The sequence below is a fragment of the Chamaea fasciata genome, unplaced genomic scaffold, assembly GCF_029207755.1.
Source record: "Chamaea fasciata isolate MVZ Bird 193981 ecotype frontalis unplaced genomic scaffold, bChaFas1.0.hap1 SCAF_3, whole genome shotgun sequence".
Taxonomy (NCBI): Eukaryota; Metazoa; Chordata; class Aves; order Passeriformes; family Sylviidae; genus Chamaea; species Chamaea fasciata.
In genome coordinates, this window is record NW_027094088.1 from 69,602,946 (window position 1) to 69,630,645 (window position 27,700).

Consider the following 27,700-nt stretch of genomic DNA (forward strand, 5'->3'; position numbering starts at 1 on the left):
TCCTTGTGAACTGTTCTCCTGTATTTGCTTGTCTTTAGCAATAAAATAGCAGTTTGTGTTTAACTATTTTATTTTAGCTAATCAGAGAAATTGGTGGCATAAATTTAAAGAAGAATGAGCCTCCTCTCACCTACCCTTACAGTCTGAAAGCCAGAGTTCTGCTGTTGACTCATCTTGCCCGGATGCAAGTTCCTGAGGTCCTTGAAGAAGGTAATGGCTTCTCCCCTAATTGGATATTACTGGAAACAGAGCAAGATGCTGCACGCTACAGTACTTTTGATTCTTGCCCTAGAAGGAGTTGAATGGATCTCTGCTCAATAGTCTCTATGCAGGCTGCTTAGTTTTTCAACTTCACTGACCCTATCGAGCATTTACTTAGCATTTACTCAGCATTTACTCACTCTCCTGACAGCCCTGCAATACTGATATTTTACTTTTTAACACTTTTGGCTGCAAATATGGCTTAGATAAATAGTTTTTGATTTTTATAATAGAATAAATTTTTTTAACATAAAGTATATTTGCTTTTCAGAGCAAAGAAATCCAAGATCAGCATAATGCTGCTCATTGTGGCATTTCCATGTGTGTTTATTTTTGGAGGTTTTTAGCCCACTATGTGAAGTAAAGATGACAAGATTAGAACTTTTAATATCAGTTACCTGTGAGCTTTGATTTGTGTTTTGGAATTTTTAATACTTGTAAATATTCAAACAAAAATGTTTCTAAATGCATTTCTTACGTTTCAGCCATGAAAGCCATAGTTTTAGGCTGACCAGCAAAGATGAGATGTTCTACATTTTAGTGGAAATAAATTTAAAAAAAACCAAATCCAAACTAAGAAACCAGGGAAAATGCTTTGCTTCAAATTTTTCTGTTCCTTTCAAAAGAAAAATAATAAGTTTTTAAAAGTCATGAAAAATATCTTTTCAGTTTACTGTTTGTCCTTAGAACTTCACAGAACTGCATTCAAAGAAGTTGATACCTTGCAAATAATGTTTTTTGTGAAACTGGTGTTTCACTTAAAAATCCTGTTTTTAGCTTGGGATTATTTAAAGAATTAATGCGATTTTAAGATGACTCGTAAATTGTTTATGCCATCCTGTTGCTTTTTTTTTTTTTTAGACGGGTCTAATAAATATTGTTTCATTTGGTGTGGAAGCTGCTACACAATGTTTTTTTCCTCTTAGTGCTTGCATTTTCCTGGTTTTTTAAGGAATGTTACAGATGGACATGTCAGTGAGAATAAAGCGGCATTTTTGCCATAATACAAGAATGAATAGAAGTGAAGACCATGCCAATTAAATGATCTGGTTCATGTGAACTGATTGTTTTTCCTAGAAGTAGCACAGCATAATTGCAGCCAGTTATATCTTGCAGATCAGCAGTTTATCCTTAAGAAGAGTCCTGCACTACTCCAAGAAATGATTAATGTGATCTGCCAACTAATAATAATGGCTCGAAGCAGGGAAGGTAAGATAAGAAACTGTATAATTAAAACCAGTAAATATGTTTTCTTCACTATGATACTTCATAAAGTCTTTGGTTCTTGTGGGAAACTTAACCTGTGATATTTAGAAATGCCTAAATGTTCTTTTGCTGTATTGAGAGTTTTTGAGGATAAAAATGGTGCTGCTGCTGCCAAGCTCTGCTCTGAAATCCTGAGTATGTGTGTCCTGCTTCTAATTTTTGCAATTAAAGTTTCTCCTTAACTGCAATTGAAAATCTTTTCTTGAAGATGTGGTTCATTTTCAGTAGCAAAGCATTTAGTATAAGACTTGTGTTCTTTCCATTTGCACTTCTATAGTTTTTTCTCTCCTCTTATGAATGCCTCTTGTTTTTTAGATAATTTCTTTGCCATTATTTCTTTGTGTGTTGCTCATATTTCTCCATATCAGAATTCTGTGCTCTTTAGCCTGCTATGTAGTTTTATTCTGAGCTTGTAGGGGCCGGTGCTTAGCTGTAATTGCCATGGAAATTATAATTTAATTTAAATATAATATTTAAGCATTTTTCTTTCCACTGTAAAAAGGCGGTTACTCAGAAGATGGTTCCTTACAGTGCAAGGAAGCAAAGACTTGGATATCATTCCTTTATTGCACTAAACACAGTCAAGGCATTTTTTATGTCAAACTGGTGATCATTTTTTTTTTGCTATCAAACAATAATTACTGGTTGATCTTTACTAGACCAAAACTTCTTTAATGAGAATTGTTTTGGGGAAGATGTTTTCCAGATCTATTGCAAGTGGTGCTGGAGATTGTGCTCCGTAACAAAATAAAGTGGGAGGGGATGTGGGCAGATAAGGATGTTGTGTGCTAACTTAGATTATTTTTCTTTTAATTTGGATAGTGTTTTGTAAAAAAATACCTGTACCTCTGAGATACTGTAAAATCCTTCAAGACTCTGAAAAATACCTTTAAGATGGCCTGGATGGCCTACTTATATATTAGTCAACTAGCAAATAGTTGTTTTCTCTTGTGCAAAATGCAACCAAAACAACAGAATTGGAAGTCTTTGAAGAATGAGCAACACCTATAGTTCTTCTTGTAAAAGCTGTAATAAGATACTGAACAGAGTGCATTATATACTTTTCAACTTAAATGACCTTCAGGTAGCTGTATTCTTTTGCTCTAGTTCTGAATAGACGCAGACATACTTTCTTAATTTGACAGTAAAATAAATATTTATAAATGCATTGTTCTTAATAAATTGCTTTGAAGTTCCCAGAACTTTAGATTTTAACTTGAATTAAAATAAAAGAAGACAGTATTTTGAAATGCAGTGGTGTAAACTAATTTTCTGTTAGCATGTGAAATGGTTATTTATAACCAAATCTGAACAACTGCTACTACTAACAATTTCCGGAGATTATCATTACCTCTTCCAGCCTCAATCATTTTGTGAAAGCGGAAGAGAATTTATAGCTGTCATTATGGTAGAAATTACTTCCCTAGATTTGGAGAAAAAGTAGGTATGTGTCATGGATATAGTTGAGGACTTGTCTGGTATTTCTCTAACAGCTTTTCTCAAAATTATTTCCAAAGTTTGAAAGTGGCAGTAGCCAGAAATTTGTACCAAACAACCAAACATTTGCTCTTGCTTCCATGCCAGTGCTCTCAGCACATGGTGTTAAAAGAGAAAGTGGTACCCAACAGTTGCCATTAACGGCCATTAAAAACAATAATGAAATTGGGGATTTCAAGGTAAACAGTTTCAGAATTTTGGTCTTTGGTCTAAAGTGAAGTCACTGCATTTACTACTTACTATTTATTTGGCAAATGAAATGCATTGACCCTGTTTTTGATGACTGTGCATGGGGAGAGAACTGTGTCGCCCTGGGAAACAACTGGAAATTGTAAAGGTGGCATTGGTTTGGTTTTGTGTCGTTTGTGTTTTTTTAAGATTAATAAAATTGAAGTTAGATATTGAAATTTTTAAAGAGACTGCTTTGCTTAAGTTTGTATTTGTCATCATAATTTTAAGTGGCTTAAAATTTAACTGCAGTTGGTTTTGGGGTTAGTTCTAATTTTCACTTAAATCAACCTTGACATAGTACATAAAAGGATCACATGCTACAATTAGTCATAGATTTTCAGCAGTCCTGGCTCTATGAAAGTACAAAAGTAATGGCATGTGTTAATACTACCTAAAGAAATATTCTGGGGACAAATCATACTTTGTGAAACCGAAATTGATAGTGGGATGAGAAGTCTCATTTTGTGCTGCATTCCTGTCTTTCAAATATTCTGAAATGTTTTTGTTGCTGTTAGAAGCTTAAAAATGTCTGCAGCTATTTATGCTTACCTTGTAATCAGGTCTTTCGAAGAAAGACACTTAATATGAATCTTCTCAATCTTGGCACTTAGCTTTGCTTTGTTGACATCCCTTGCTTGTATCCATTGTTCTGTGACAATTTAACTGATACCTGAGAACCAGCAGATGTAAATTATTTTCATGGCTTCCTTGAGATCTGTCTACTCAAGTATGAGTAGATAGCTGCCTTGCCAAGTGAGGTGTTTGCTGCCAAAAACATGGGATGTGCTCCAGTAAGTGTCTGCAGAAGTCAGGCGTCCTTTCAGCTGTCCAGTCAAAGCATGTTCCTTAATTCGGGTTGGAAGCTGCAGTGTAATGAAGAGGTTATGGCTTGACCCAGGTGGATGCCATTCCTTCACAAGCAACTAAAATTTGCATTTAAACTTGGGATTGACTAGTTTAGTGTCATATGCTGGGTTTAAACTGAAAGAGGGTGCTTTTAGATAAGAAATTCTTTGCTGGTGACGGTGGGGAGGCGCTGGCACAGGTTGCCAGAGAAGCTGTGGATGCCCCACCCTTGGAAGTGTTCAAGGCTAGCTTGGATGAGACTTTGAGCAACTTGGTCTAGTGGAAGGTGTCCCTACCCAAGGCAGGGGGTTGGATGATATTTGAGGTCAAGGCAAACTATTTTATGATTCTGTATTTTTGGTCAATTTAATAACCGTACATTAAAGGTCATCTTGTATTGTGCAATTTGACAGTCAGAAGCTGTAAAAATAGGTACAGCAATGACATTAATTTTATGATAGGGGGATTTGGGGGATGTTAAAAGCTGTGCTGTCCTTACATTCACTCTCAGGGAATATAAAGACCTGTGTTCTTGTCAGGAAACCAAGGTAATAACTTTCCAACTTTAAAATATTTTTCTGCTGTCATGTGGATGATGAGTCAATCCTTTAAGTAAGAGAATATTTTCTGCTCTGACTAGTGCTCTGTGGTCTCAAAGCTCTAGGTGAATTTCCTGCAAAAGACAGTTTGTCAGAGATTATTTAGGATTTTTTTATTGACTTGGTTTGCAGTGTGTTTTTTTAACTTAAAAAAGAATCCTGTGACTTTCCTTAGCAGCAGCATCCAAAAAAATTACAGGGGAGGTGGAAGCTGGTTAAGATGGAAAGTAAATGTAGTGTTACTTGGTTGGGACATTAATCTTTCCATTGCTGCTTTTTTTAAAAAGATTGAAGTTACATCTTTCTTAGTTACCTGTCTGTCTAGCCAAGTAGTTCCACTTGTGTGTTATATTTCTCCTTGCATTGCATATAATTGTCACACTTCCTTCCATGTTATTTGATTTGATAACTGATGATATTTATAGCTTGGTGTAATTAGTGAAGAAACAGACAAACTGAAGAGCAGAGGGGCAGCTGAAGCAGAGGGAACAGTGATCTTTCATCTGCAGTTACTATGCCCTCATAGCCGCTTAGAAATTTGCAGCAAGATAATAAGTGGTCTGAAATGAGTTCTCTAAACAGGGTTTAGGAGAAGTTTTATTTATAAATGAATGATTGTCAAACAAAGTTATGTTGCAGTTTCTGTCTGCTTTGCTTTTTCATTTCTTTGCAGATGTGATGAGTATTAATAATTGCTAAGTGGGTTTTTTTTTGCTTTGTTCTGGCTAAGACTTTTTCTCCTTGTCTCCTTTATAATAATTTTAATTATGAGTGTAGGCATTTTCATACATTAAAATATGGAAAGAATTTTAGGTAATTTCTAAAAGAAAAGTCAAATAGGTGTTTGCTCAGACACCCCTTTTAACCAGTAAGTTTATTTCTAAGTCATGTATTTGATTTTTTTACACCTCTTCTTAGTGCCTTCTAACATAATATATTGCTCTGCTTAGTTTCAGTTATAAGCATGTGATAGGCTGCTACCTGTGTTCATTCCTCAAGATTAAAATATTGTAAATAATGTATTATATTGTAAAATATTAATATTTAATGGCAAATTATATTAAATGATACACTGAACACGTTATACACATACATAAAACATATAAATATAAAATAAGTTTGTTTGATGCTGCTTTTTTTTAAACTGAATTGGTAAAATTTTTGTCTATAATAATTACAGAAAAACATTATGCAGTTGATCCCTGAGACAATGTTAGATGAAAGCCTTTCCCTTCCTGAGTGTTCAGCTATGACATCCTAAATAGAGGGAAAAAAAAATCTGCTGGTCTGTGTGGCTGGAGTGAGAGTAAAAAGGCTGCCTAGTTAATTATACTGAACATTTTAAGATGTCTGTTTCTTTCTCTTGGTGGACTGGAAATAGTTTTCTCTAATACAAGTATACATTGGAAAGTATAAGAAGAAAAAAAATTAAAAATTATGTCATTTGTTTCATTCTCCCCAAGAAAGGGAGTTCCGTGCTCCATCTTTGGGATCTTTGGAAAATTGCATGAAGCTTTCCCAGATGACAGTCCAGGGGCTTCAGCAGTTCAAGTCTCCCCTTTTACAGCTGCCTCACATTGAAGAGGACAATCTGAGGAGAGTTTCCAATCACAAAAAGGTATAAAAAAACAAATGACACTTGGTAACCTCTTAAAAATGCTATCTGCTACTTCTTTTACCTATTTGTGGATAAGGAAGTAAGGTCATGAATCAGCTAAAAGAATAGAAATAGATTTATTTTTAAGGAACTCAATACAATACTTCCTAGATGTTCTGTCTGCTTTTGGTTTTTTTAAAGTCCATCTCATTAAGGAGGTGGGAATTAGGATCGGAGATCTCTTAAGTGTAAATAAGTGTAAAAGATCAATCTGTATTGACCTAACAAACAACAGAAACAGTTTCTTTCTTTTTAAAATGTACTATCTCTTGTTTAATATTCTTCCAGAATGTTTCAGGAATATCCTACTGGGACGTTTTTTTCTGGGGATGGGTGGGGTAGAGGGCTTCTTTGGCTTTATGTTGTTCTTAATGTACTTTGATAGAAAATATCTTTGGAAGCTTACACGGAGGAGTTCATAAAAGAAAAAAAATCAGTTACTGTGGGAAGCATTTCAGGTTTTGTGATGCTTTGTGTGAAAGAGCGTGTCTTAAAAAGCTTTTGCTATGTAGCTGTAGTTGTGTAAGTGTTGGTATTTGTAGAATTTAAGGATGGAAAAGAATAGTCTTGTCTGAATACCTGCATGTGTTTCTTCATTCTGTTTCACCAACTGTGTCTGCATTTAAACCTGCTTGTTTGTTTGAATCTGGTATATCTTTTGGGAATGCCTGGTTGGAAACAGCTCTTTGCTTCTACTAGAAGCTGTTGACTTTTCTGATCGTTTTATTACAGTGGTTAATTTGGATGAATCATGAAAATATTCTTCTTATCTGATGGAAATTTTGTTTAGCTTTAACTACAGCCTTAGGGGATGTTTAAATACTTCTATGTTAGTGTGAAGACTAAGAATTCTTAGGTACTGCATGTGTTTGATCCTCTCTGAAGATGCTTGTTCATGAAATATTCAAGTAGTCATATCCTTTGGATAAAGTAAAAGATTCTCTTACAGGTATCATTAAAGACTTACTTTTTAAATCCAGTCTTAGCCTACAGGGAACATATGAGAAAATAAGCAATTTTAGATGTATTTTTTGCCCCGTGCATTGTAACTAAGTAAAAAACCAAATAATTTGGCTATGTTATAATCCCACCTCTCTTAGCTGTGAAAGAGGGGAACACCCCCAGTTTTTTAGGCTAGTTTGTACAGGATCACATGCATTGAGTTCTTCAAAAATACAGTGCCCTAGATTGGCAGTATGATCAATCTCCCTGGATGCATGAAATTTTTTTTCATGAAGTACATGCATTTATAATTGTGAGGTAATCAAGTATTCAAATCTGTGTTTGCTTTATCCTTTTAGCTCTGCTCTGCAGATCTTAGAAGGAGTAGATTTAGATTTGTTTGCAGTTCAGTACAAAAAAAACCCCTAAACTTTTATTTGGTTGTTTCTGCTAATGTAAATCTCAAAAGCACTCAAGTATTCTATCTAGATAAAAGCCCCTATTGGTAAGATTCCTTTGCTCAACTTTCTGGAAAACCTGTCTGAAATAACAATTTTATAAGAAACTATAAAGAGCCATTTCTAAGGGTTGACATACTAAGGAACACACCAATGTTCCAAGCAGTTCTCTTTAGTAGGTTTGAGTGCAACCTCTTTGGTTTATTGTTTCTCAAAACATAGGCTTGCTAGTTTCCTAAAGCATGGGAGTTTTATAAGAACAGATGTAGTGGGGTGTATGTATTATTAACATGGGGACACCAGTGATGTATTATCAAGAGTTTATTTATGGAATGTGTTCTGTGCTACGATGGGACTTCCTTTCTTTTTTTTTATTTCAGTATAAAATCAAAAGTATTCAGGATTTGGTGAGTTTGAAAGGCTCGGATCGTCGCAATTTACTGCACTTCCTAGAAGATAAGAAATATGAAGAAGTTATGGCTGTCCTTGGCAGCTTTCCATATGTCACTATGGATATAAAACCACAGGGTGAGTGGGAGGTCCTTTTGTTCAGTGTATGTCACTCTTCTGACATTTTGATAGTCTGCTGGCAGTAAGCTTTTGGAGAATGCTGAAACAGAACTCACTGCTATTTATGTGACCTGGAAATTACATACTTCTTTGGAGTGGTGGGTTCTCGTACATGAGAGTTACAGTCTGAGGAGGTAAAGTACATTGAAACATTCCATGTATTCCCAAGCCAGCAGTAGTTTCTCATCCAGGAGCTTATCTGAAATTTCATCTTTGATTTTAATATTTCATGAGCAATGTGGAATTCTGGTTGTAATACTGCTTTTATTAGGTATCTTAAACAGTTACTCTTATTCCAGAATTTATGCTCAGCCTTCTTCAGCATGCAGAGTCATTTGTGAGGTTTTTGAGTTGGGGACCCTGATGACTAAATATGCATGGGTTTCTTTGTGATAATCCTGGTACAGTTTTTATACCTGGCAGAATTTGTCCAAGCTATGCTTAGCTGCATTTTGTGTGCACTATTTTAGTGAATGCGTAATGCTCTCCCTCTCTGAAGATGAGGTATATTGTAAGCAGTTCTTTTTAGACAGCTTTGCAATGAAAAATGAATTGGTTCTGTGGTCCCCTTTTCTTTGTGGAAGATCAGTGCTAGTAAATGTATGATATTTGAAAGGTTGTTCTAATTCTTGTTTCTAGTTTATATTTTCATTGTGATAGCAGTGATCACATTCAAAATGTGATATGCTTTGTTTGGGGAGCATGATTGTAATTTGGCTTATGTGTAGTCCCCTGTGAAAAGCAAATGTTAGAAGAAATACCTGTTAAGGAAGGAAATGTCTGCTAATTTTGATGTTTCTGAATGTTATTTGTGGTGTTTTGTTGGGCTTTTTTAAACAAATAAACAGAAAACTCTGTTGTTGTAGCATAGGATTGCATATGGTCTTGCTAATCTGCTTAAAATTCCATCTTGAAGTACCTCCCCATATTTTGACAAACAATGTTTTCCTGCCTGTAGTCTTCATTTGTCACACAGCTGCACTCAAATGTGGTGTGGAGGATTAAACCATGCAGATGCTTTTCTTTTTAGCTCAGTATTGCCATTATAGAAAATATATATATAGGACTAGTGAATAGTAAAACTGCTTTCTCAGGGAGGGATTGGAGGGAAATAAATAAAATGCCTACACTGGGATATAACACTGGGATATTCGTCTCCTACCTGAGACATGCTCCAATTTATAGGTTGGAGGTATAAACTCCTCAGTGGCTCCCCTGTGGGGCTTGTTTGATGTTTTAGTTAAACTAATCATTGCTGTTCTTTTATTTTCCTTTGCCTTCTCCTTAAAAAATAATTAAATGCATGATTGTTAATGTGGCATTGAAATTGCGTTGTTAATCATATGAAAGTCAGGAAAATGAAAATTATGATTCCCAGAACAAATATAACGGTGTCCCTCTGGTCATGTGTGATATTTCATGTTTCTGAAGTTTTATGCTTTAAAATATAATGCACAGTATTACAGGGTTATGGTTCCCAGAGCAGCTGTAACTTTGAATTTTCTAACTTTCATGCAATTAAAATTTCAAACTCATTTTTGCAGTTTTATAGGTTGATGAATTACCAGTTCTTATTCTGATGGTATATTTGAAGTTGTAAGAGACTTATTACATAATACTTCGTAATTATTTTTTCTTAAGAATTCTGGAATTGGAATGCTTACATTTAGAAGTAGCAGAAGCAATGTTTAATGGAGAAAAAGGCTTTAAAGAAGTCTAATAGATGTGTTGCTTTTCTTTTTGCACTAGTTTTGGATGATGAAGACAGCAATAACATCACAGTAGGTTCTCTTGTCACTGTTCTGGTCACACTAACAAGACAGACCATGGCAGTAAGTATTAAGAATACTTGTTCTTTCATGATAACTGCGAGTGTACACTAGTGAAAAGATATTTCTGGTTGTTTTGTAAACACAGCTGTGAGGTTAAGATTTGAAATTGAAAACTTGTGCTCTTAATCTGTCCTTATGGTTTTGTTTCTGAATGAGAAAGTTTTCCTGGAATAAAATCAAAGTTCAGTCTGACCCACTGCAGTTGTCTAGGGAACGGTAAAAGAATATGGCAAGTGATACTGCTCTGAGGTTTGTAAACAACAGGAAAAGAGACATTCTGAAACTTGGTTCTTTAACTAAAATAAAATACTCAAGTTCTCAGGACAATGCTTGATTTTGCTTTGTGTGGGCTTGTAATGTTACTGATCTCTTGGGTGTTTTAGACACTTTTATGAAAGAAACACAGTCCAGAAGAATGCTGAATATGAATAACTTAATATAAAGGAGGTAACCAGTGTCACATGAAGAAAGTGGACTGCTGTGTAGGAAACAGTGTGGCATAACTAAAACAATACTATACCCTACCAGTTAAACTTCTGACTTGTGCCTATTTGCTAGCTTAAAATGTAGTAATGGCCTTCCTTGAACAAAAAACTTCAATACACAGAACCTAAACAAACTTTGACATGTCAAAGACTACAGTGTCAATTTTTGCACCTGTACTAATGACATAATTGTCTAAGTGAACAAAAGGCCCGAGTTACAGCTCTAAGGTAAGGCACACAAGCCTGAGTATTACAGGTGAGATTGGACCATTGAAGCCAGTTCAGCAGGAAGTCTATATAAAAGCTCCATGTGCTCATGCTGGGGTAGCTGAGGGTGCTACCCTCGGCTGAGTAGGTAGAAAGTAAAAGCACTGTATCACTGTGCTGGAATTGCAAAATTAAGGAAACTGAAGATTATGAGGCTATCAAATTGTACTTGGAAACTAAAATGTCTAACATTGTATAGAAAATTCATTTAGGATGTTTCCTGTGTGACCTCCACTAGGCAGTCTGGCATAGAAACACATGACTGTAAGAGAAGAGCTAGCCTTTTGTATCATGCATGTTTTCTGTGGTGCTGTTTCCTATTTGTCATCTTTATATACCACAGCTCCTTGTGACTATTTTGTTTGGGTGTGGTTTTTTTTTTTTGATGGCATATAGTATATTTTGAAGAAAGAAATGCATTTAAAAATCCATTTGCATAGAAGTGTCCCAGTCTACAGAATACTAATATTGTGTTGTGCCTTAACGTTTCACATTTCTGGTTTGTTTTGTTTTTCTGTGTCCCTGAGTAGCAGAGCAGCTGTTGAAGTTTTTAATGCTCTGACAACTGGAGCAGAATTAGCATTTTACTACTGCTTGCTTTTGTGATACAGGATTTTTGTGCTTTATAAAACAAGTAGATTCTTTGGAACAAGATGACATGTTGCTACTAAATTTCTTTATGATGCTAGTGATAGAAAAATCTGAGACCAAATGTTTGAAATAGTGTTTAATTTTGATCTGTTAATCCCCTGTTGTGTCTGTCACTGATAAAAAATTTTGCCATGAGTAAAATATTCAGACCTGATTAAGGTGATTTAGTCTAAGTTGAAATATGAAATAATAATTTGCTCTTGGTACAGAAAGGCCTTGGTAGTTTTCACATCTTTCTCTAACCAGGAAGTGTTTGAAAAGGAGCAGTCTATATGTGCAGCAGAAGAACAACCGACGGAAGATGGGGTAAGTGAACAGTGAATGTTCCTCTGGCTAATTAAAGAGAACTTTCTTTCAGATCTTAAATTGCTAATTGTGCACTTCTCAAGCATTTGTTTCAGAAATGCCTACTGAAGTGTCCTTTGAGCTGTGCTTTCTAATTTTGGTTCTCAGCTTAAAACAGTTAAATTACAGTTGAATGACTGAAATTTAATGAACAGAATAAATATTTTAATACTGCTTTCCTGCAGCAAGGAGATGCCAGCAAAGTTAAGAGCAAAGGATGGCAACAAAAGAATAAAGGAACCAAGAAAGCTTCAAAATCAAAGAAAAAGAAGCCAGTGAAAAAGAAACCTGTGCCACCTTCATTGCAACCACAGAAACAGCAGAAGCAAAAACAAGCTAATGGGGTAGCTCACAGATTCAATGATATTTATAATTTTATTCAGTTTATCACTTGTAATCTGATGGGGGGGGTTGTGTGTCTCTTACATTTCAGTTTATGCTTTTGTGAAGTGTGTCTTCTAAAATAGCATTTAACAATTACTAGTGAAGTAATCAGGGAACCACCTTGGTAATGTTTGCAGTGGCCTGCTGAAATTTCTGCTCAACTATTTTAAAAATTTGGCCTCATAGTCCCTTTTTACTATTGGTTCTTGTTATGCTGCCTTCTTGGAGGTGAATTGTTTTGTAACTTCTACTTTTTCTTTAAAGACAAAAACTGAAATGAGACTTTTTTCTGATAAATTAAGTAGCTTGTACTTTCTTAAGTTCTCTGTAATTTTCTTAAGACTTTATGCAGTGCAGTCCCAGAGTCATAGAATGCTTTGGGTTGAAAGATCATCTGGCTTAAAGAGCATTTAGTTCCAACCCCTTTGCCATGGGCAGGGGTGCCACTCACGAGATGAGTTTGCCCAGGGCCCCAATCAGTCTGGCCTTGAACACTTGCAGGGACGGGACATCCAATCTAGAGATCAAACACTGTTTTTTCCTGTTCCTGTTGCGAGTGCCATATGGAGAAGGAAAATGGCTTCCATGCTCCTCTTAGCAAATGAGATTAAAAGGATTGATCTTCACTGTAGACATAACTCTGTGACACAAGAAGAGTGTAGATTGTGTGACACAACCTTTAGGCAGGTGCTGTGAATTCTGTGTACTACAGTAATGCAGACAAACTAAGTTAGAAGTGTTGGGTTTTTGCTTTTCCTTTCCATTAGGAAGTCGTTGTGAAGGAAGAGGAGGAGGAGGTCTCTGATAAAGGAAGTGAATCTGAAGAAGAAGAAACAAACAGGGACTCTCAAAGTGAAAAAGATGATGGAAGTGACAGAGACTCTGACAGAGAGCAAGATGAGAAGCAAAACAAAGATGATGAAGCTGTAAGCCTTACTTTTTCTTGAAGGGAATGTTGCCTCTGGGGTTGAGGGAAAATGCATTTTAATCCTCTAGCATCCCCTCAGGCTAGGCAACACTAGGATGAAGGAGTAATACCGGTTCTCCAGAGGTTTTCAGACCTCTTTCTGGTATAAGAGCTTTGTCATTGCAAGTTTGTTTCAGAGTGAGTAGTGAAGTCTCTTTTCAGCATGCTCAGAAAACTTAGAAATCACATGAGAAAAATTGCTAAACTTAAGGTGAAAAAATGTTTCTCCTTTGAAATGTGTTCTTTACAGGCAGTGGCTGTTGCATGCTGCAAAGTGCATACTAAGCATGCAGTAGTTGAACGAACTTGTACAGATGCTTACTAAACTCAGTAACTGTCAGGTTATTTGCTTGAAACTGTAGTAGTGTAATAGAGAGTGAAACATTGTGGTGGTAGATAATTTCTGCACCACAGGTCTTACAGTAAAAGACTTGAGTGACAGCTGAATGGCCCATACAGGGTGAGATTAAGCTTCTGATGGGAAAGGAATCATCACACTTGTAATCAGGACTCTTATGGCTGAGGTAGAGAGTGTCTATAGGTAATGTTGTAAAATTGAGTTGTGAAAAGTGTGTGCAAACCCCACAGATCTTCTTTTTCCCTTCATAATGTTTAATATTATAAATACTAAAGAACTAGTCACATGTACCATTTTCATGGACCATTTTCTGTCTTTTTAATGCAAAATATGCTTAGTGCACAGTAATTCTTTAACCTTATTTTTGACAGGAATGGCAAGAATTACAGCAAAGTATACAGAGAAAGGAGCGAGCCCTTCTTGAAACGAAGTCAAAGATAACACATCCTGTTTACAGTCTTTTTTTTCCTGAGGTCAGTAATAAAAAACATTACAGTTGTGAAACATGAAACTTAATAATAATATTAATTGGTCCTTTTATATTTTTACTGTAAATATTGGGCTTGTTAAAAAGCTTAATGCCTGGGAAAAAAATCTAGTATTAATTTTATAAAGTCTTAACTTCTAAAATTAAACACTTTCAGATACTTTTCTAAAACTTTTTTCTTCATTATTCTTTCTACCCAGTTCCCAGAGACTTGCAAACCTGTATAAAACTTAAGGTGAAATATTGAGGTATTTTTAACTCTACATCTAACTGCAAGAGCCTGTGACTGGGGCAGGTCCTGACCCCTCCTATGTAATCACAGTAATCACAGGAGAGTTTGGGAGTCATTTGGATCAGCAGATAGTTTTGGCTTACTGGTTGACTTCAAGTCTCAATGCAGCAATGTGGTGGCAGCACAGTGTGCAGCTATGGAAGATGGAGTTGGCTGGCAAAACTGTCTCTTGCCACCGTAGCATAGTCTGGATGTGGCAAAAGGCAACTGTGGAACAGTCTTTCCTATAGAGCTCAAAAATACAAGTTCAAGTGTGAATGAGTGTCAGAGGAAATGATATATTTGAGAGTGGTGACTCAGTATAGGCTGAGGTGTGCTTACAGAAGCCTTTCATGTTGAAAATATTATCTGATATATCAGTTGTTACTTGCACTAACAGCTAGCCTCTCAGTAGTTGTCTGAGAAGTCCTTAACAGCAGTGGAACCTTGAAAAAGAGGGGATTTTTCTAAGTGGAGGGTTTGTGTTCTAAGCAGATGACTTAGGTCCTTGGGGTGACCTGATTGGAACCAGGAGGGAGGAGTATTTGGCTGCATTTTCTTTCCTGGCCAGTGGTCAGAGGTTTCCTTTGCTTCCTTGCAGTCTGACTAAGGAACTAATCTAGGATCACTTCTCTGTTGTTATGCTATCTCCAGTAACGGGGGTGAGATGCAAGGCTTATGCTTCCTCTTCTGGTTTAAATAAGACAACTAAGATGGGAAAGAAGAGTAAAACATGAACTGAAAAGGAAGGCACAGTGTATATTTGCAACCTCTTCTCAGTGCCCAGGGCTCTTTATGTCCATACCATGTACAGCTTGTTGTATGTGTGAACGTATGCCATTGCCCACATGCTTGTGATCACATTGTTCCTGCTGGTTTTACCTGCTAGCAGCACTAAAAAGCAAATTGTGGGAAGCAAGGCTTTTTGCTGAGGACCCAGAGAGGACATAAGGTGTATAAATTGTCTTCCTGCAGGCCTTAGCTGACATCTAGTTTTGTAATGGCTGAAGTTGAAGCTGTATTTTCCTGACACTTGGGTGTGCTCCCATCTCTCAGTACAGCTCCCAGCACTACACCAGCATAATGTTAAAAGTTGTGCTGGCATTCTGCTCTTCTGGCTGCCTTAGATCATGTGAAATGTGTTGCAGAGTCTTAATACCTCCTTGCTGTGAAGGCAGCTGGCTTTGGTCATCAGTTGAAGCTCACAGGCAGTACGTGCCATGCCCAGTGCCTTAGGGGTGCTGAATATTTGTATTTCTCTTTTACTGAAGTGAGGGTCCTTTCAGAGACTTTGATTATACTTACTCTGTATAAAGCTGCATAAGCTTCAGCTGTGTGTAACCAAGTTACATATGGGTTTTGTGATAAAAGACCTAAATACAGCTTGCTGCTAAAAAGAAATCTAGGGCTGATCTGAATGCTTGGAGTTGAAAGATACACACAGATCTTCTCATGGTACTGCAGTTGTAAATTTTCCAACTTCTCTTTACTGATTTCATGGCAGTTGAATGCAGCTGTACCTTTGTGCTGTAGCTGCAGTTGGAGCATGTTCAGATAGAGTTGATCTGCAACATCTGAAGAACAAAAGCCATCATACTCTGGTTTGGGGTTTTTTTTTTTTTCATCTGTTATTTATAGTATTATTTGTGCTGTGGTCATGGCTAGTTCAAAGATAAAAAAAGTAGAGATAAAGTGCTGTGTTCCAGAATTTAAAGATGTTTGAGTAGTAGCTGAGCATAATAATACTTGTTCTCAGGAGGCAGCCTTAATGCTGTTTCATCCAAGTTTTGGGGCAGTTGATTATTCTGCCAGAGATGTCTTTAATCTATGCAGGTTCCTAAATGATTATCTTCTGCTCCTGCATCCATGGGTCCAGAAACTGCACAGATTGTAGCTTTGACATTTTTTAGGTAGAAACTGGCCTTGGTGTTCCAATTTCATGAACATACTGGTTCCCTGGCATGCCAAACCTTGCACCCATCTGTTAAAGGGCTTTTTGCCCGCTTGCCTGTTAGTTTGCCAGATTCTCACAGGCATAAACTTTAAATTCCACCCAATAAGCAAGAGGAAAATCAGAGTACTGCGCAGTTGTTCTTTCTGTAAAAAAGTGATGGCATTTTGGGGTAAGGTGCTTTACTTCCAAAAATTTTACTCTATAGAATCCTTTGAACTTTAGATCAATGATTATTGTTTGCACTGGTATTTTTTTCCCCACTTGGCTGTTATTTTTATTAGTTTTTGTGAAAAGCCATTTGATTATTTTGATCTTTGTCTGTTTCCATCACTCTCAACAGCAAGGAATTTTCGTTGTTGTTGTTGAAGAACAATGTATAGTAAGTCAGCACGGTGTTTTGGTAAAATCAAAAATAACATATTGATACAACTGCGGATCCTTTTTATTATGGTCACAGTCCTCATAGGCCCAGAATGGTGATTGGCCATTTCTGTAATGGATCTTGCTTCTGTAGCTCTTGTTCATCTGTACTATTTATACTGTTCTTCTTTCTATTCCTAGAGGCCTCTTGGCTAAGAACTAAGCACTTTGACTGCCTAAGAGTCTTCTTTGCTACAGCTGTCAAGAAGATTGACAATATATTTACTGTTGAAACTTAACAGATAAAATAACTTATGCCTTGTAATCACATGGGATGGTTTTTCCTAAAGAAAATCACTTGGAATAGTTGTAAGAAGGATTTAGAATTTTGCACATTCTGGTCTTAAATAGTATATGAATAGGTTTTTGTCCTGTTCTCTATGCCTGTTCCAAAAACAGGAGGGAATGCTGTTGCTTCACTGTGATGCTTTTACTTTTGTGCACTTCAAAATGGGAAATTCAACGTGTTGAGTTAATTTTACATTTATCGGTTCAGGAACTCAGGAGTGCTAATCAGTATTTTTAGTTGTTCGTGTGAGTGTTTGTTGTTTGTTGTAAGTAGTTGAATATTTCAGTGAGTTTGTGATAGTATAACAATTAGTCACTTCAAAAGAAAAAAAGGAGTTAATTGTAGTTTTTCAACATGCATGCTTTAAACCTCAGATCACCAAACACTGGCTTCCAAGGTGTTAAAAAAATCTAAAACTACTGAACTTCTAACTCTTCCAGTAGAGAAAAAGCTTCTTCAAATTCTATGTATGAACAGCATTTGCTTCCCAAGTGTGGAGTTTAGAAGTAGCTCACAAGCGGTGTTCAAAGTCCACTTCATCCTTTCATTCAGTCCTTCTAGTGCTGTTAGATTACAAATTAAAACAACCACTTTTTATGGGACACTGCAGCAACTGCCTGATTGTTTTCGGTGTAAATGTGTAAAAGTTTGCTCCCTCATTGGGAGCTTTGACTTGTAACTCCAGTAAGATGCACTTTTTAGGGCTCTAGTCTGTTATAAACATATAAAGTTACCAAACCGTCAGGGGTGGATAAAAGTTGGTTTGGAACACGGTTCAACATTTAGGCTGTGTGTATTCCCCTTTTTTCCCCCAAGGATCATGCTATTGTGACTATTAGCTATCTACTAAAATACTCCTTCATTACCATATAGAAGTCTTCCCCCTTGTCCCTCACTATTCTCACTTGTTTTAAAAAAAGGCTTTAGGATGTGTAGAAACAGGAACTTGCTTTGCAATACTAAACTTTTTTTTTTTCAATAAAAAGGTTTCATCTTCTATTAAAACAAAGTGGATTTTGCCTAAAATGAGTGCCAGAGGGTTAACCAAAAAGGTGTAGCGTTCAAGTGAAGAAGTTGATGTTAAAGAACTGTCTTTACCATTTGAAGGTGTTTGTCTGTGCTGCTGAACTGCACCACAGTCCTAGAATTCTGACTTCAGCTGAAGGAAAAAAACCACTATTCTTGTACAGTGTTGCTGTCTTTTATGAAGGACCACACTAATTTAATTAATTTAGGAACTCTGCTTTAGCATCTGCAATGGCAAAACCTTGAGACCTGCGGTTACTTGGAAACCTGTGTGTGATAGGGAGCAGTTTCTGGGCATCCTTTACAAATATTGGCTGATACTGAGTCATTTCCTTGAAGTGAAATCTCAGTGTGTTCAAATGTCGTTTTGCTTTTTGGAGGAGGAAACAGTGGGACAGAGCATACTTGCCTGAAAAAGACTTTTTGTGAAGAGTTCTTTGTCTTTACACTTTCCTTGTTTTGTATGCTCAGTCTTTTATCCTGGTTGGATTTGTGTTGAAGGACATAACGTTGTTTTATATTGCATGAAGTTGCTCGTTAATCCTCAGTGGACACAATTCTTCAGGGTGGTTCCATGTCCCACACGGTAGCTGAAGTTGAATAAATGGAATGAAGCCTTTGGAGAGCAGCAGTTACTTGTGATAACCTCTTTGCTTTCAGTGTACAGTGTACACCATGGATTTTACTCATTCATATCCAAGAGTTTAAAAAAGCCACCAGACACAAACCTTTCCTTTCTGGCTGTGTTACAAAGACCAATGAATCCTAATTGCCTGTCAAAAAGTGTAGGGGTATCTTTTTCTAGGACTTCAGTAATCCTGGTCGTTTTTTAATTTTGGTTTTTTTCCCCTTTCTGAAAGGAAAAACAAGAATGGTGGTGGCTATATATTGCAGATCGGAAGGAGCAGATGTTAATATGTATGCCATATCATGTTTGTACACTAAAAGATAAAGAAGAGGTAAAGTACTTGGGGACTTTTCTTTCTGGGGTATTACAAAACTGTTGAAGTGTCTCTGGTATGCAAATACATGTAGATTTTAATTTTTTTCAATACTTATCTTTTAAGATGGAAAACAAATTTTACTCGATAAAAGGAGAGAAGTGCTTTTTAACTATGAAAATTGATAGTGGAGAAAGAAAAAGTAATTTAAGGTGACTTTGAAGTTTCTTTGTGGAATATAGGGGTTTTTTCCCTGATATCAAAAGATGATGAAAAGTAGTATTCATACACAGTGAAATCCCTAAATTTGTTCAAATTGTGAGAAATATTAAGTGTTCTTTTTCTGTATACCAGTGACTGTGACAAATTAATTAGCTTTGGCTCATGTGAACTTTACTGAACCTGTAACCTTCAGCAGTGTTCTTCTTGCCACTTTTCTGAAAAATGAAGACCTAATGTGTTTGTTCTTCCAAATTAGATGTTACATTCAATTTCAAATAACAGCAGAGTTAGATAAAACTTTCAGCAGACTAAATATTTTAACCTGTTTGAGTTTTTGAGATTTAGCATATACAGCAGGGTTAAATTGTAGTTACTTGGCCTAATTCAGAAAAGAAAATAAATGATTGAATGACTTGATTATTCAGCTTTCATGGCAGGTATTGTGTTTGGGTATTGTGACTCTTCTCTGCAGGTATTTTGTTACATAGAGATATTCAAAGAAGTGTCCCTAGTAAGAAATGAAAACTTTCTATTATTCTGTAGTAATGTTCAGTGGAGGAGTCAGGTACTTGTTTCAATGTGTCATTGAAAAGCAGTAAGAGCTTTATGGTATGAAATCTCTTTTGTAGGTGGAGCTGAAGTTCCCAGCACCAGGCAAGCCTGGAAACTATCAATACACAGTTTATTTAAGATCGGACTCATATATGGGATTGGACCAGATTAAACCATTGAAGGTGATGTTTGACTGTGTTATATACTTGTATTACGTCAAAAGCTACTTCATATGGTCATTAAAACACCAGAAGTCTTGTTTATAAGAATTCAACCTGTCCTAATTTTAAAACGAGTGGGAAGGATAGACTTACAAATGGTTTCTGCCTAATGTATGGTGGTAGTTTTATGATGGATTAAAGGGGACTAAAATTTGAGATGCTTTCCCACGCATGTGTATTTTAATTCATGTTTTTCTAATATTCATTCAGTTTCTGCAGTATGGTTGGCTGTGGCTTTTTATACCTTGAGGTTTGCCATGCCATTTCCCTGCCCTTCCTTAGTCCTAGATTCATCCAGTTAATGGGAAAAACTTGACATGCCTTATTTCTGGAAGCAGTTCTTGGTTTTGTTTTGGGTTTGGGGAGTGGGATGGGATTTGTTTTGTTATTTAGTTAGTTTTTTAAACTGTTCTTTTGTGGGTTGTACGTTTGTTTTGTGTTTTTGGATGTTTGTTTTCCCAAATTGCTGTTTATGTCTGTAACCGTTTTTTTCCCTGCCTTCTCTTTCCTTGTCTAATTACAGCTGGAAGTTCACGAAGCAAAACCAGTGCCAGAAAATCACCCACAGTGGGATACAGCAATAGAAGGTGATGAGGACCAGGAAGACAGTGAGGGCTTTGAAGACAGTTTTGAGGAGGAAGAGGAAGAGGAGGAAGATGACGATTAAACATACTATTGATTGACTACAGTATCTGCACACAGTGCAAGCTCTTGGTCTGACTGTGGAACTTGTACAATTAACCAAGAAACACAGTACAGAAGCTTTGAGAAGGCTGAGTTTAAATTTTCTTTACCAATTAAGAGTGCATTATGTAACTTCTCAGTGGAGATGAAACAAATCTGTTGCCATTGATACACCCTGGGATATGCTTATGGCTCATTATAGCCTTCAAAGTGCAGGATGGTGCATTTGTTTCAATTGAAAATAAAAGCTTTTTTATTATAAATGTCCGAAAGTGTGGGCTATGTATTGTCTGATGAGTTTAGGGTCCAATTTAAATAAAAGGTACTATTAGCTAGGAGCAAACTTTCAATCGATTTTTCTGCATTAGGAATTTATTTTAGAAAATGTTTTTGTATATTTGACATAACAAATCTCTGTTGATTGAAACAACATTTGCTCAACTTTCAAACTTGATTGGTTCTGTGGTATTAATTAACTATTTTGCTGTGATACTGCTCACATCATTCATAGCTTTAAGAATCTGTTTTACTTAACTTGATCATTACAAATTGGCATCATATCCATTGCCACATTCCATGTACTCCGGAGGGCTGCTTTTTTAGGACTGTTGCCTTTTTATGCCCAAGATCATAATGGAAATCATAAACTTTCTTGACTCCACTATAGGATACTTAATGGCTTAAAACATTTTTAAGCCTTTATTTCATCAGATCAGCCGGAGATCTGAGTCTTTTGATAAACAGAATGTCTGTAAGTAATTTTGGGACCACATGTTATGTAAGTTAGTGGCTTTTGTGTAATACCTTTATAAAAGGTACATGCTGAAAGCCGAATTATATTCTTAATTCTGAATCTACCTGACACCGTCAGAAACATTTTAAGGGTAAAATACAACATGCAGAGAGGGCATGTTTTGTATCAGTTTTGAATTCCCATCAATAAACTGGACAATTTGATGGCTGTTTGCATTTGTAATAGTGTGCATCTTTGTCTGAGGTGGTTGTTTTGTTGGGGTTTTTTTCCTACCCATGTCTTCTGCAAGGTTGTAAACAAGACAGTGATTCTGTTCCTAGCCCTTTTAAAGAAAAAAAATCAAGTCTAATTAGAGAATAAATTCAGGGAGGAGAGCATCAGGACTGTTAGTGTATTCTATGAGACTTGAAAAAAGCTGTGGATGGGTTCTTCCTTTTCTTCCTCTCAATAAAACAAATGAAATGGTGCATTTCTATACTTCAGAAATACTTAGGAGTACCTGCAAGTAGGAATAGATGTATTTCTGTTCCTGTGTATTGAACTGTGAAAATACAATGCTGTAAAATGTGACAAAATTCTCATGCAGGAAAATTTCCATCCTATAAAAATTGCCAAAAGCCAGAATAGGTGCACACTAATTTGTGACCTTGTTTGTTAGAAAGGGTTGTCACTTTAAATTAAAATTTATATTGTTATATTCTTTGTAATTACAATAGATGCAAATAAAATTTGAAGGTGTTCTAATGAGATTATGGTATTTTTCAAAGTACTTCTGAAGTGCACATTGTGCAGAGAAAACTTGTAAACCGCAACCATTGTCAGATGTTCAAACTGAAGAATGAAGGCTAGGTTTAAATTAAATGGCTGGCACACTTGGTGCCTTTTAACTCCGGTTCTGACTTGCAAAATACAGCAGAGAAATAGCAACGAAAAAGCTCTAGCTGTATTCCGTGGGCCTTTGAGCCAGATACTGCAGTGGTGAGAGAAATGGTGAGAAAGAGTCTGATGACTATTCCTCAAGCCAGTAGACAAGGTGAATGCAGGGATAGCTGAAAAACTCACAGTGAAAGTCTGCAGTTGTTAAAAGTAGGAGAGTGGAGAGTCAGGAGGTAGAGTTGATAATAAGAGCGTTCTGGATGGGTTGGGCTGCACGCTGACCGCTGATCCCTAAATTTTGCTCTTAACAGTCAAGGTATATACTGGCAAGATGTGAATGCATCAAAATTATTTTAAAAAGAAAAGAATAGAAAATAATCATGTCCCTGGTCTGAATACTGAACTGATTTCTTCTTGAAGATTGAAGATGACAGCTGGGATAACACTTTGGTTCTGCAAACGGGATAATTCTGTTGAGCCAACAGAGGCTAAATCTAATATTTCAATGGTGTGTCTCTTGTATAGTCAAAGTAACTTAGTAAAAAATGTGAGGAGAAAAATTGTGGTGGTATTGGAAAAGTTGATGTGAGAAAGGCATGTTGATGCTATTTCTCATGAAAATACCAGATGTGTAGTTGTTCATGGTTTTACGACACCTCCCAAGAGAGATGCAGAAGGGGACCAAGGAGGTATTGAAGAGCTTCACACAATTAAAACCACCCAACTGCAGCTGCCCAGCATTATTGAGTTGTTGGTCTTCTGTTGTGTGGTGTGTCCATGAATAACTATTTTTTATTAACAATATGAATTATCATTCGAACATTGATCGACTCCATCCTGAATAACAGTTACCACAATGGGTAAAACTTTACAGGAGGAAGCAGCATTTTGCATTCACTGTTGTATAAGCCTCACTTTTTGCTAGGGTTTAAGAATCAGTCTAGCCAGTTTTCTACCTAAGTGTTCTGAACTCTGGGCTAGTAACTGAAGAACAACAACAAAGTTCTGGAAATAAAATCTGCTTTCCTGCCGTGCTCCCTGGGCAATAGTGACTCAAGCATAACTGGGTAACAGCTACTGTTCTTTCAGCATGAACAGGTTTGTTTCTGCCCTTTTGCTGTCATGCTCCTTTTTGTAACCCCTTGTTCTAGGCCAGAGGAGGCAACTGTGCAGAGCCCAACTGTCCTCCCGACCGCAGATGCTGCAAATGCCTTCAGGGCTTGTGGCACTTCCAAGGGGTAAAAATGGGACTTGGCTGGGACAGCCAGGAGGGTGATGTGGTGTGACAGGCCCTGCTCCTCCTGGTCCTGTTCAAGGATGGGTGCAGGGTGCTGTGACTGCAGTTAGTAGAGTGAGGCGCCATGAGTTAGGTTTAGGCCGCTAAATGCTGCTTGTTGAAGTAGGCAAATGTAGCTAAAAGGAAGAACTTACAAAAATGAGGTTTTCTCTTGGGTGTTTTGTGTAATGATTTAAACTTCTGCCTCCCCCTCCCACCAAGCGTTGACAATGGTTGATTAATATTAAATTAAGTAGTTCAATAACTGGCAAGTGTCTTTGAGTGGGAAAACCCTCGAGCTATAGTGGAAGAGGTGCTTTTCTCAAGGACCAGGCGCAGTTCCCTGCCACGCTCAGCAGGGGGAGACAGGATCGTGGATTTCTTCAGGAAATCCTGGGATTTTTCCAGGGGATACCTGTCGTATTTGAGCTGTAGGTTTACTTTTGTGCTGCCCCTTTCTGGAGGGGAAGAGGGATTAGACGGAAGTTTCTTTGACCTATATTTTTTCTTTTCAAGAAACTAGTGATTTCTATACGTTTTTCTGTGATCTGTTTCCCCCCAGCCCCCTTGCTGACCATTTAAAACCCACTGAAGGTGACCCATTTAAATATTGGGATTAGTGTATAATGGAATTTAATTTAAAATAAAAACCTGAGGAAGCCAGAGCTTCCTTTCTTAGCGGTAATTGGGGTGTTAATGGATCCATTTTGAGATTTAAACATTGCTTTGCGTTGGTTTTTGGGAAAGATGCAGAAGATGATTGTTGTGAAGGTACTTGCACTTCAGCTGTGTTTTAAGCTCTGCAAAGTGAGGTACATGAGGTGGTTCCGCCATGGGGTGTCCCTGCCTTGAAGAGCTGATTTATGGGGTACCTGGGGTGCCTTGTGGGCACCCACAGCACGCCGTGATCGCTCGAGCTTTAAACGATGTGCAGAGAAAGATGTAACAATGCCCCTGGCAGCAGGATCTTTAAAATCTCTTTTCTTAGGGTTTGTTGAGGACTTGGCAGAGCACTCAAGTCTGGATAAAAGCAGGTGCTTGTTTGGAAGGCAGAGAAGAGGGAACTGGGTGGCTTGTGCTCAATATTGAACTCTAGCTGAGATATCAAATCTGTTCACACTACATCTATTGGTATTCATGGTTGCACCTAATTTCTTTTATGTGATGATCTTTTGTTTTAAGATGCAGTTTGAGCCAGCAGACACTATTGAGTTGCTAGAAATAACTTTGTGCCAAAATTGTTTATATGTTGCATTCAGTTCAATAACAGAACTATCACTGGCAATGAAACCTATTAATAAATCTAATTAGCATGATGGATTGTAAAGATAATGATAATATTTTAAAGCCAAATTGTGTACACTCTACCTGGAATTTGATTTCTAATGTGTGCTGAATCAGGAAACACTGAATAATTTTCCACCTGTCACTATGTGTAAGCCTTCCACATACATGCTCTAATCATTAAACAGGGAAGACATTACATTTACACTGCATGTGTGGAATTTACCGTCACAAAGGAAGCTGCATGGTCCACCTTGAGCAACTGTTTTTAATTCATCCACCTTTACTTTATAATAAGGTGTGACTGCTTTTCTTTTTATGCAAGCAGCGTAGCTAGATGCTTCATGGCATGGAGGCATTCAGGAGAGAGATCCTGGAAGAGCTGGATGTCTTGTAGGTACCTCCTGCAGGGTAGTCCCTGAGCTGAAAGAGCCCAAATCCCTCTGGGGCATTCCTGGTCCCTCATGGATCAGTGAGGATCACCCAGGCATTGCCTTTGGCTTTGCTGTGGTGTGGTTATCAGGTGCTTCAAAGTCCAGGCTGGTATGAGACCACCTTTAACTTAAGGTAGCTGAAAATGCAATGCTGCCTTTGCTGTGAAAGTTTGTCCTGGTTTTTAGGCATGGTTTTCCTTCACTGGAGTTGTTCATGTGTATGCCACAGACACAGCATCTTTTGTAGCCTTTACACCCTGTACCACTGAATGCCATCAACCCACTCTGTCCTCCCTGATGGAAACACATCCAAACATAAGCAGGGATCAGAATGAGGCCATACTCACCAGTATGCCAGGGTGATGCTTCCTGCAGCTGGGAAGTGTGATAGCAGTGACAGTGAGACTTTGCCTTCCACCTCCAAGCATCCCAGCTGAGATGTCCAGGTTCATTTGTGTGTCATGCTCCCATTAAGGAGAGACTTGTAGTGGGAGGTTTGAAAGGCCAGTGGTGAATTGTTTACTGGGTGTTTTATTTTTTTCCTTCCCAGCACACAACCCTTTCTCTGTGCCCAGATCACAGCTATGGAATTTGTGATTCTTAATGTATGCACATGCAGTAAATTAAACTCAAATTGAATGACCAATTTCCTCACCACTGAAGCTCCATTAATTACTATCTGTAAATCACACTGGCTGAGATTAGGTTATAATGGCTGTAAAATAGACACACACCATGACAGGGTGGTGAGATTTGGAGGCCCAGATGACAATCAGTTTGCTCCCTCGAAATGAGACAGCTCTTGCTTCATTTTGCAGCCAGCTGTTGGTCCACCCATATGTCCCAGCTGTGCAGGTCCCTCTGGATCAGTTCAGACTCCGGAGAGCCTGTTGCTCTCTTCGCCTCACATACAAGGCAGTGGGTGTCAGCCTCCCATTGCAAGGCAATTTGAGCAACCCGATTTACATCATTAGCTTTCTTTAACATTCTGGGGCAGAAGGGGCTGCTGCATGCAGGTACTTCTTCCCGAAGCTATGAGGATTTACTCTTTGCAGTTAACTTCCCCACATAAGGTTTTATCTTGGTTGTATCTTTTTATGGTTCCCTCCTGATGTAGATTTGTTAGGTGTATTTGATGTCTTTTTTTTTTTTTTTTTTTTTTTTTTTTTACCTCCTTCATTCAGTCAGGACTGAAGAATTCATTCAAAAGATGAAAAGCTGCCCCATTATGTTTTACATTCAAATTCATATTTAATCTATAGCAAGGACACTAAAAATTACTGGTTTTTTTGAAATATGGAGATGGCTATACATGGGATCTTCGTTCTTCTGTCCCACCTCTCAGCAAGCTTCTAAGACTTGGAGGTGCTCAGGCAGGGCAGCTGGGGCTGGACCTCACAGTGGGGAGCAAGTAGTCTGTGTCACCTACTTGTCCCCCAGCCCATCCCCATACTGAGAACCAGTCACAGGAGGGGTCAGACTCTTATAGATGAGTGAAGAACCTCTCCTCCCCATTGTTGTTCTTGCCTGGTAGCCATGAAAGTCAGGATGGTGGCCCCCACCACGTCAGGGATTGTCTCTTGGAAAGGGGGTGTTGGACAGGGGGTGCTGGTGCAATGATGTTGTGCCCTTTGCAGTGACACTGGAGCTGGCTCTGCCAGGCACACAGCAACAGGCAGGGTGCTGCATTGAGCACTGTGGGAACAGTGAGACAAGGAGAGAGAGGAATGGGTGGCAGCGTCAGGGAGATCATATTTGTTACGAGCTCGGAGAAGCAGAAGGCTTAAAAGAGAAATAATTGGGATGAAAGCAGCTTAGTTTGTCCAGTCCATTGCCTCCTTGCAACATCAATGCTGACATTACCCCTGCACAGTGTGCCTCTAACCTCTTCTTCCAAATCTGATGCCCTGAGTGGTGCCTGTGGGATGTCACTGGGCTGTCAGTGCCCGGCAGCAGCTGTGGGTCAGCTCCAGCTGGCTGCACACTCCCAGACAGGCCTGCCCAGTGCAGCATCTTCTGCACTCACTGCTAAAAGCCCATTAAAACAAAAAATAGAGCAATATTCTTCAAACCCCGCTATGTCTTAAAAGGGAAGCATGGACCTCTTGGTCAAATGTGAGCCTAGGAGACTCGCAAGAGTGACAGCAATTAATCACCACGCTGCTTTGAATCTTTATGTTAGTGCTCAGTGTAGAACATTACAACGGCACTGATGTGGAAGCTGACACCAGCCTTTGTAAGTCAGGTCTCTGTAGATGCGAGGTTGCAGGCTAGGCAATAATAAAATAGTTCAGCTTGTTAGACACAGGCAAAGCTTTTTGGTATGCACATCATGCCAGCCTCAAAAATGATGTACGTGTCAAAACAGCAGAGGGAAAATAGGAGGAAAACCC

At 37.8% G+C, this 27,700-nt stretch overlaps 1 protein-coding gene across 1 annotated transcript in view; it reads left to right on the forward strand.

Moving 5' to 3' along the window:
- The window catches only part of SEC63 (SEC63 homolog, protein translocation regulator), a 58,273-nt gene extending 36,089 nt beyond the window's left edge, over positions 1-22,184 (forward strand). The window contains exons 10-21 of the mRNA XM_066179460.1: positions 78-210; positions 1,378-1,470; positions 6,164-6,318; positions 8,138-8,285; positions 10,077-10,159; positions 11,809-11,868; positions 12,093-12,251; positions 13,059-13,217; positions 13,988-14,089; positions 18,924-19,022; positions 19,856-19,960; positions 20,523-22,184. Of these exons, the coding sequence (XP_066035557.1) occupies positions 78-210; positions 1,378-1,470; positions 6,164-6,318; positions 8,138-8,285; positions 10,077-10,159; positions 11,809-11,868; positions 12,093-12,251; positions 13,059-13,217; positions 13,988-14,089; positions 18,924-19,022; positions 19,856-19,960; positions 20,523-20,666 (1,440 nt within the window). The 3' untranslated portion in view covers positions 20,667-22,184. The remainder of the gene's footprint in view (positions 1-77; positions 211-1,377; positions 1,471-6,163; positions 6,319-8,137; positions 8,286-10,076; positions 10,160-11,808; positions 11,869-12,092; positions 12,252-13,058; positions 13,218-13,987; positions 14,090-18,923; positions 19,023-19,855; positions 19,961-20,522) is intronic.
- The last annotated feature ends 5,516 nt before the right edge of the window (positions 22,185-27,700 follow it).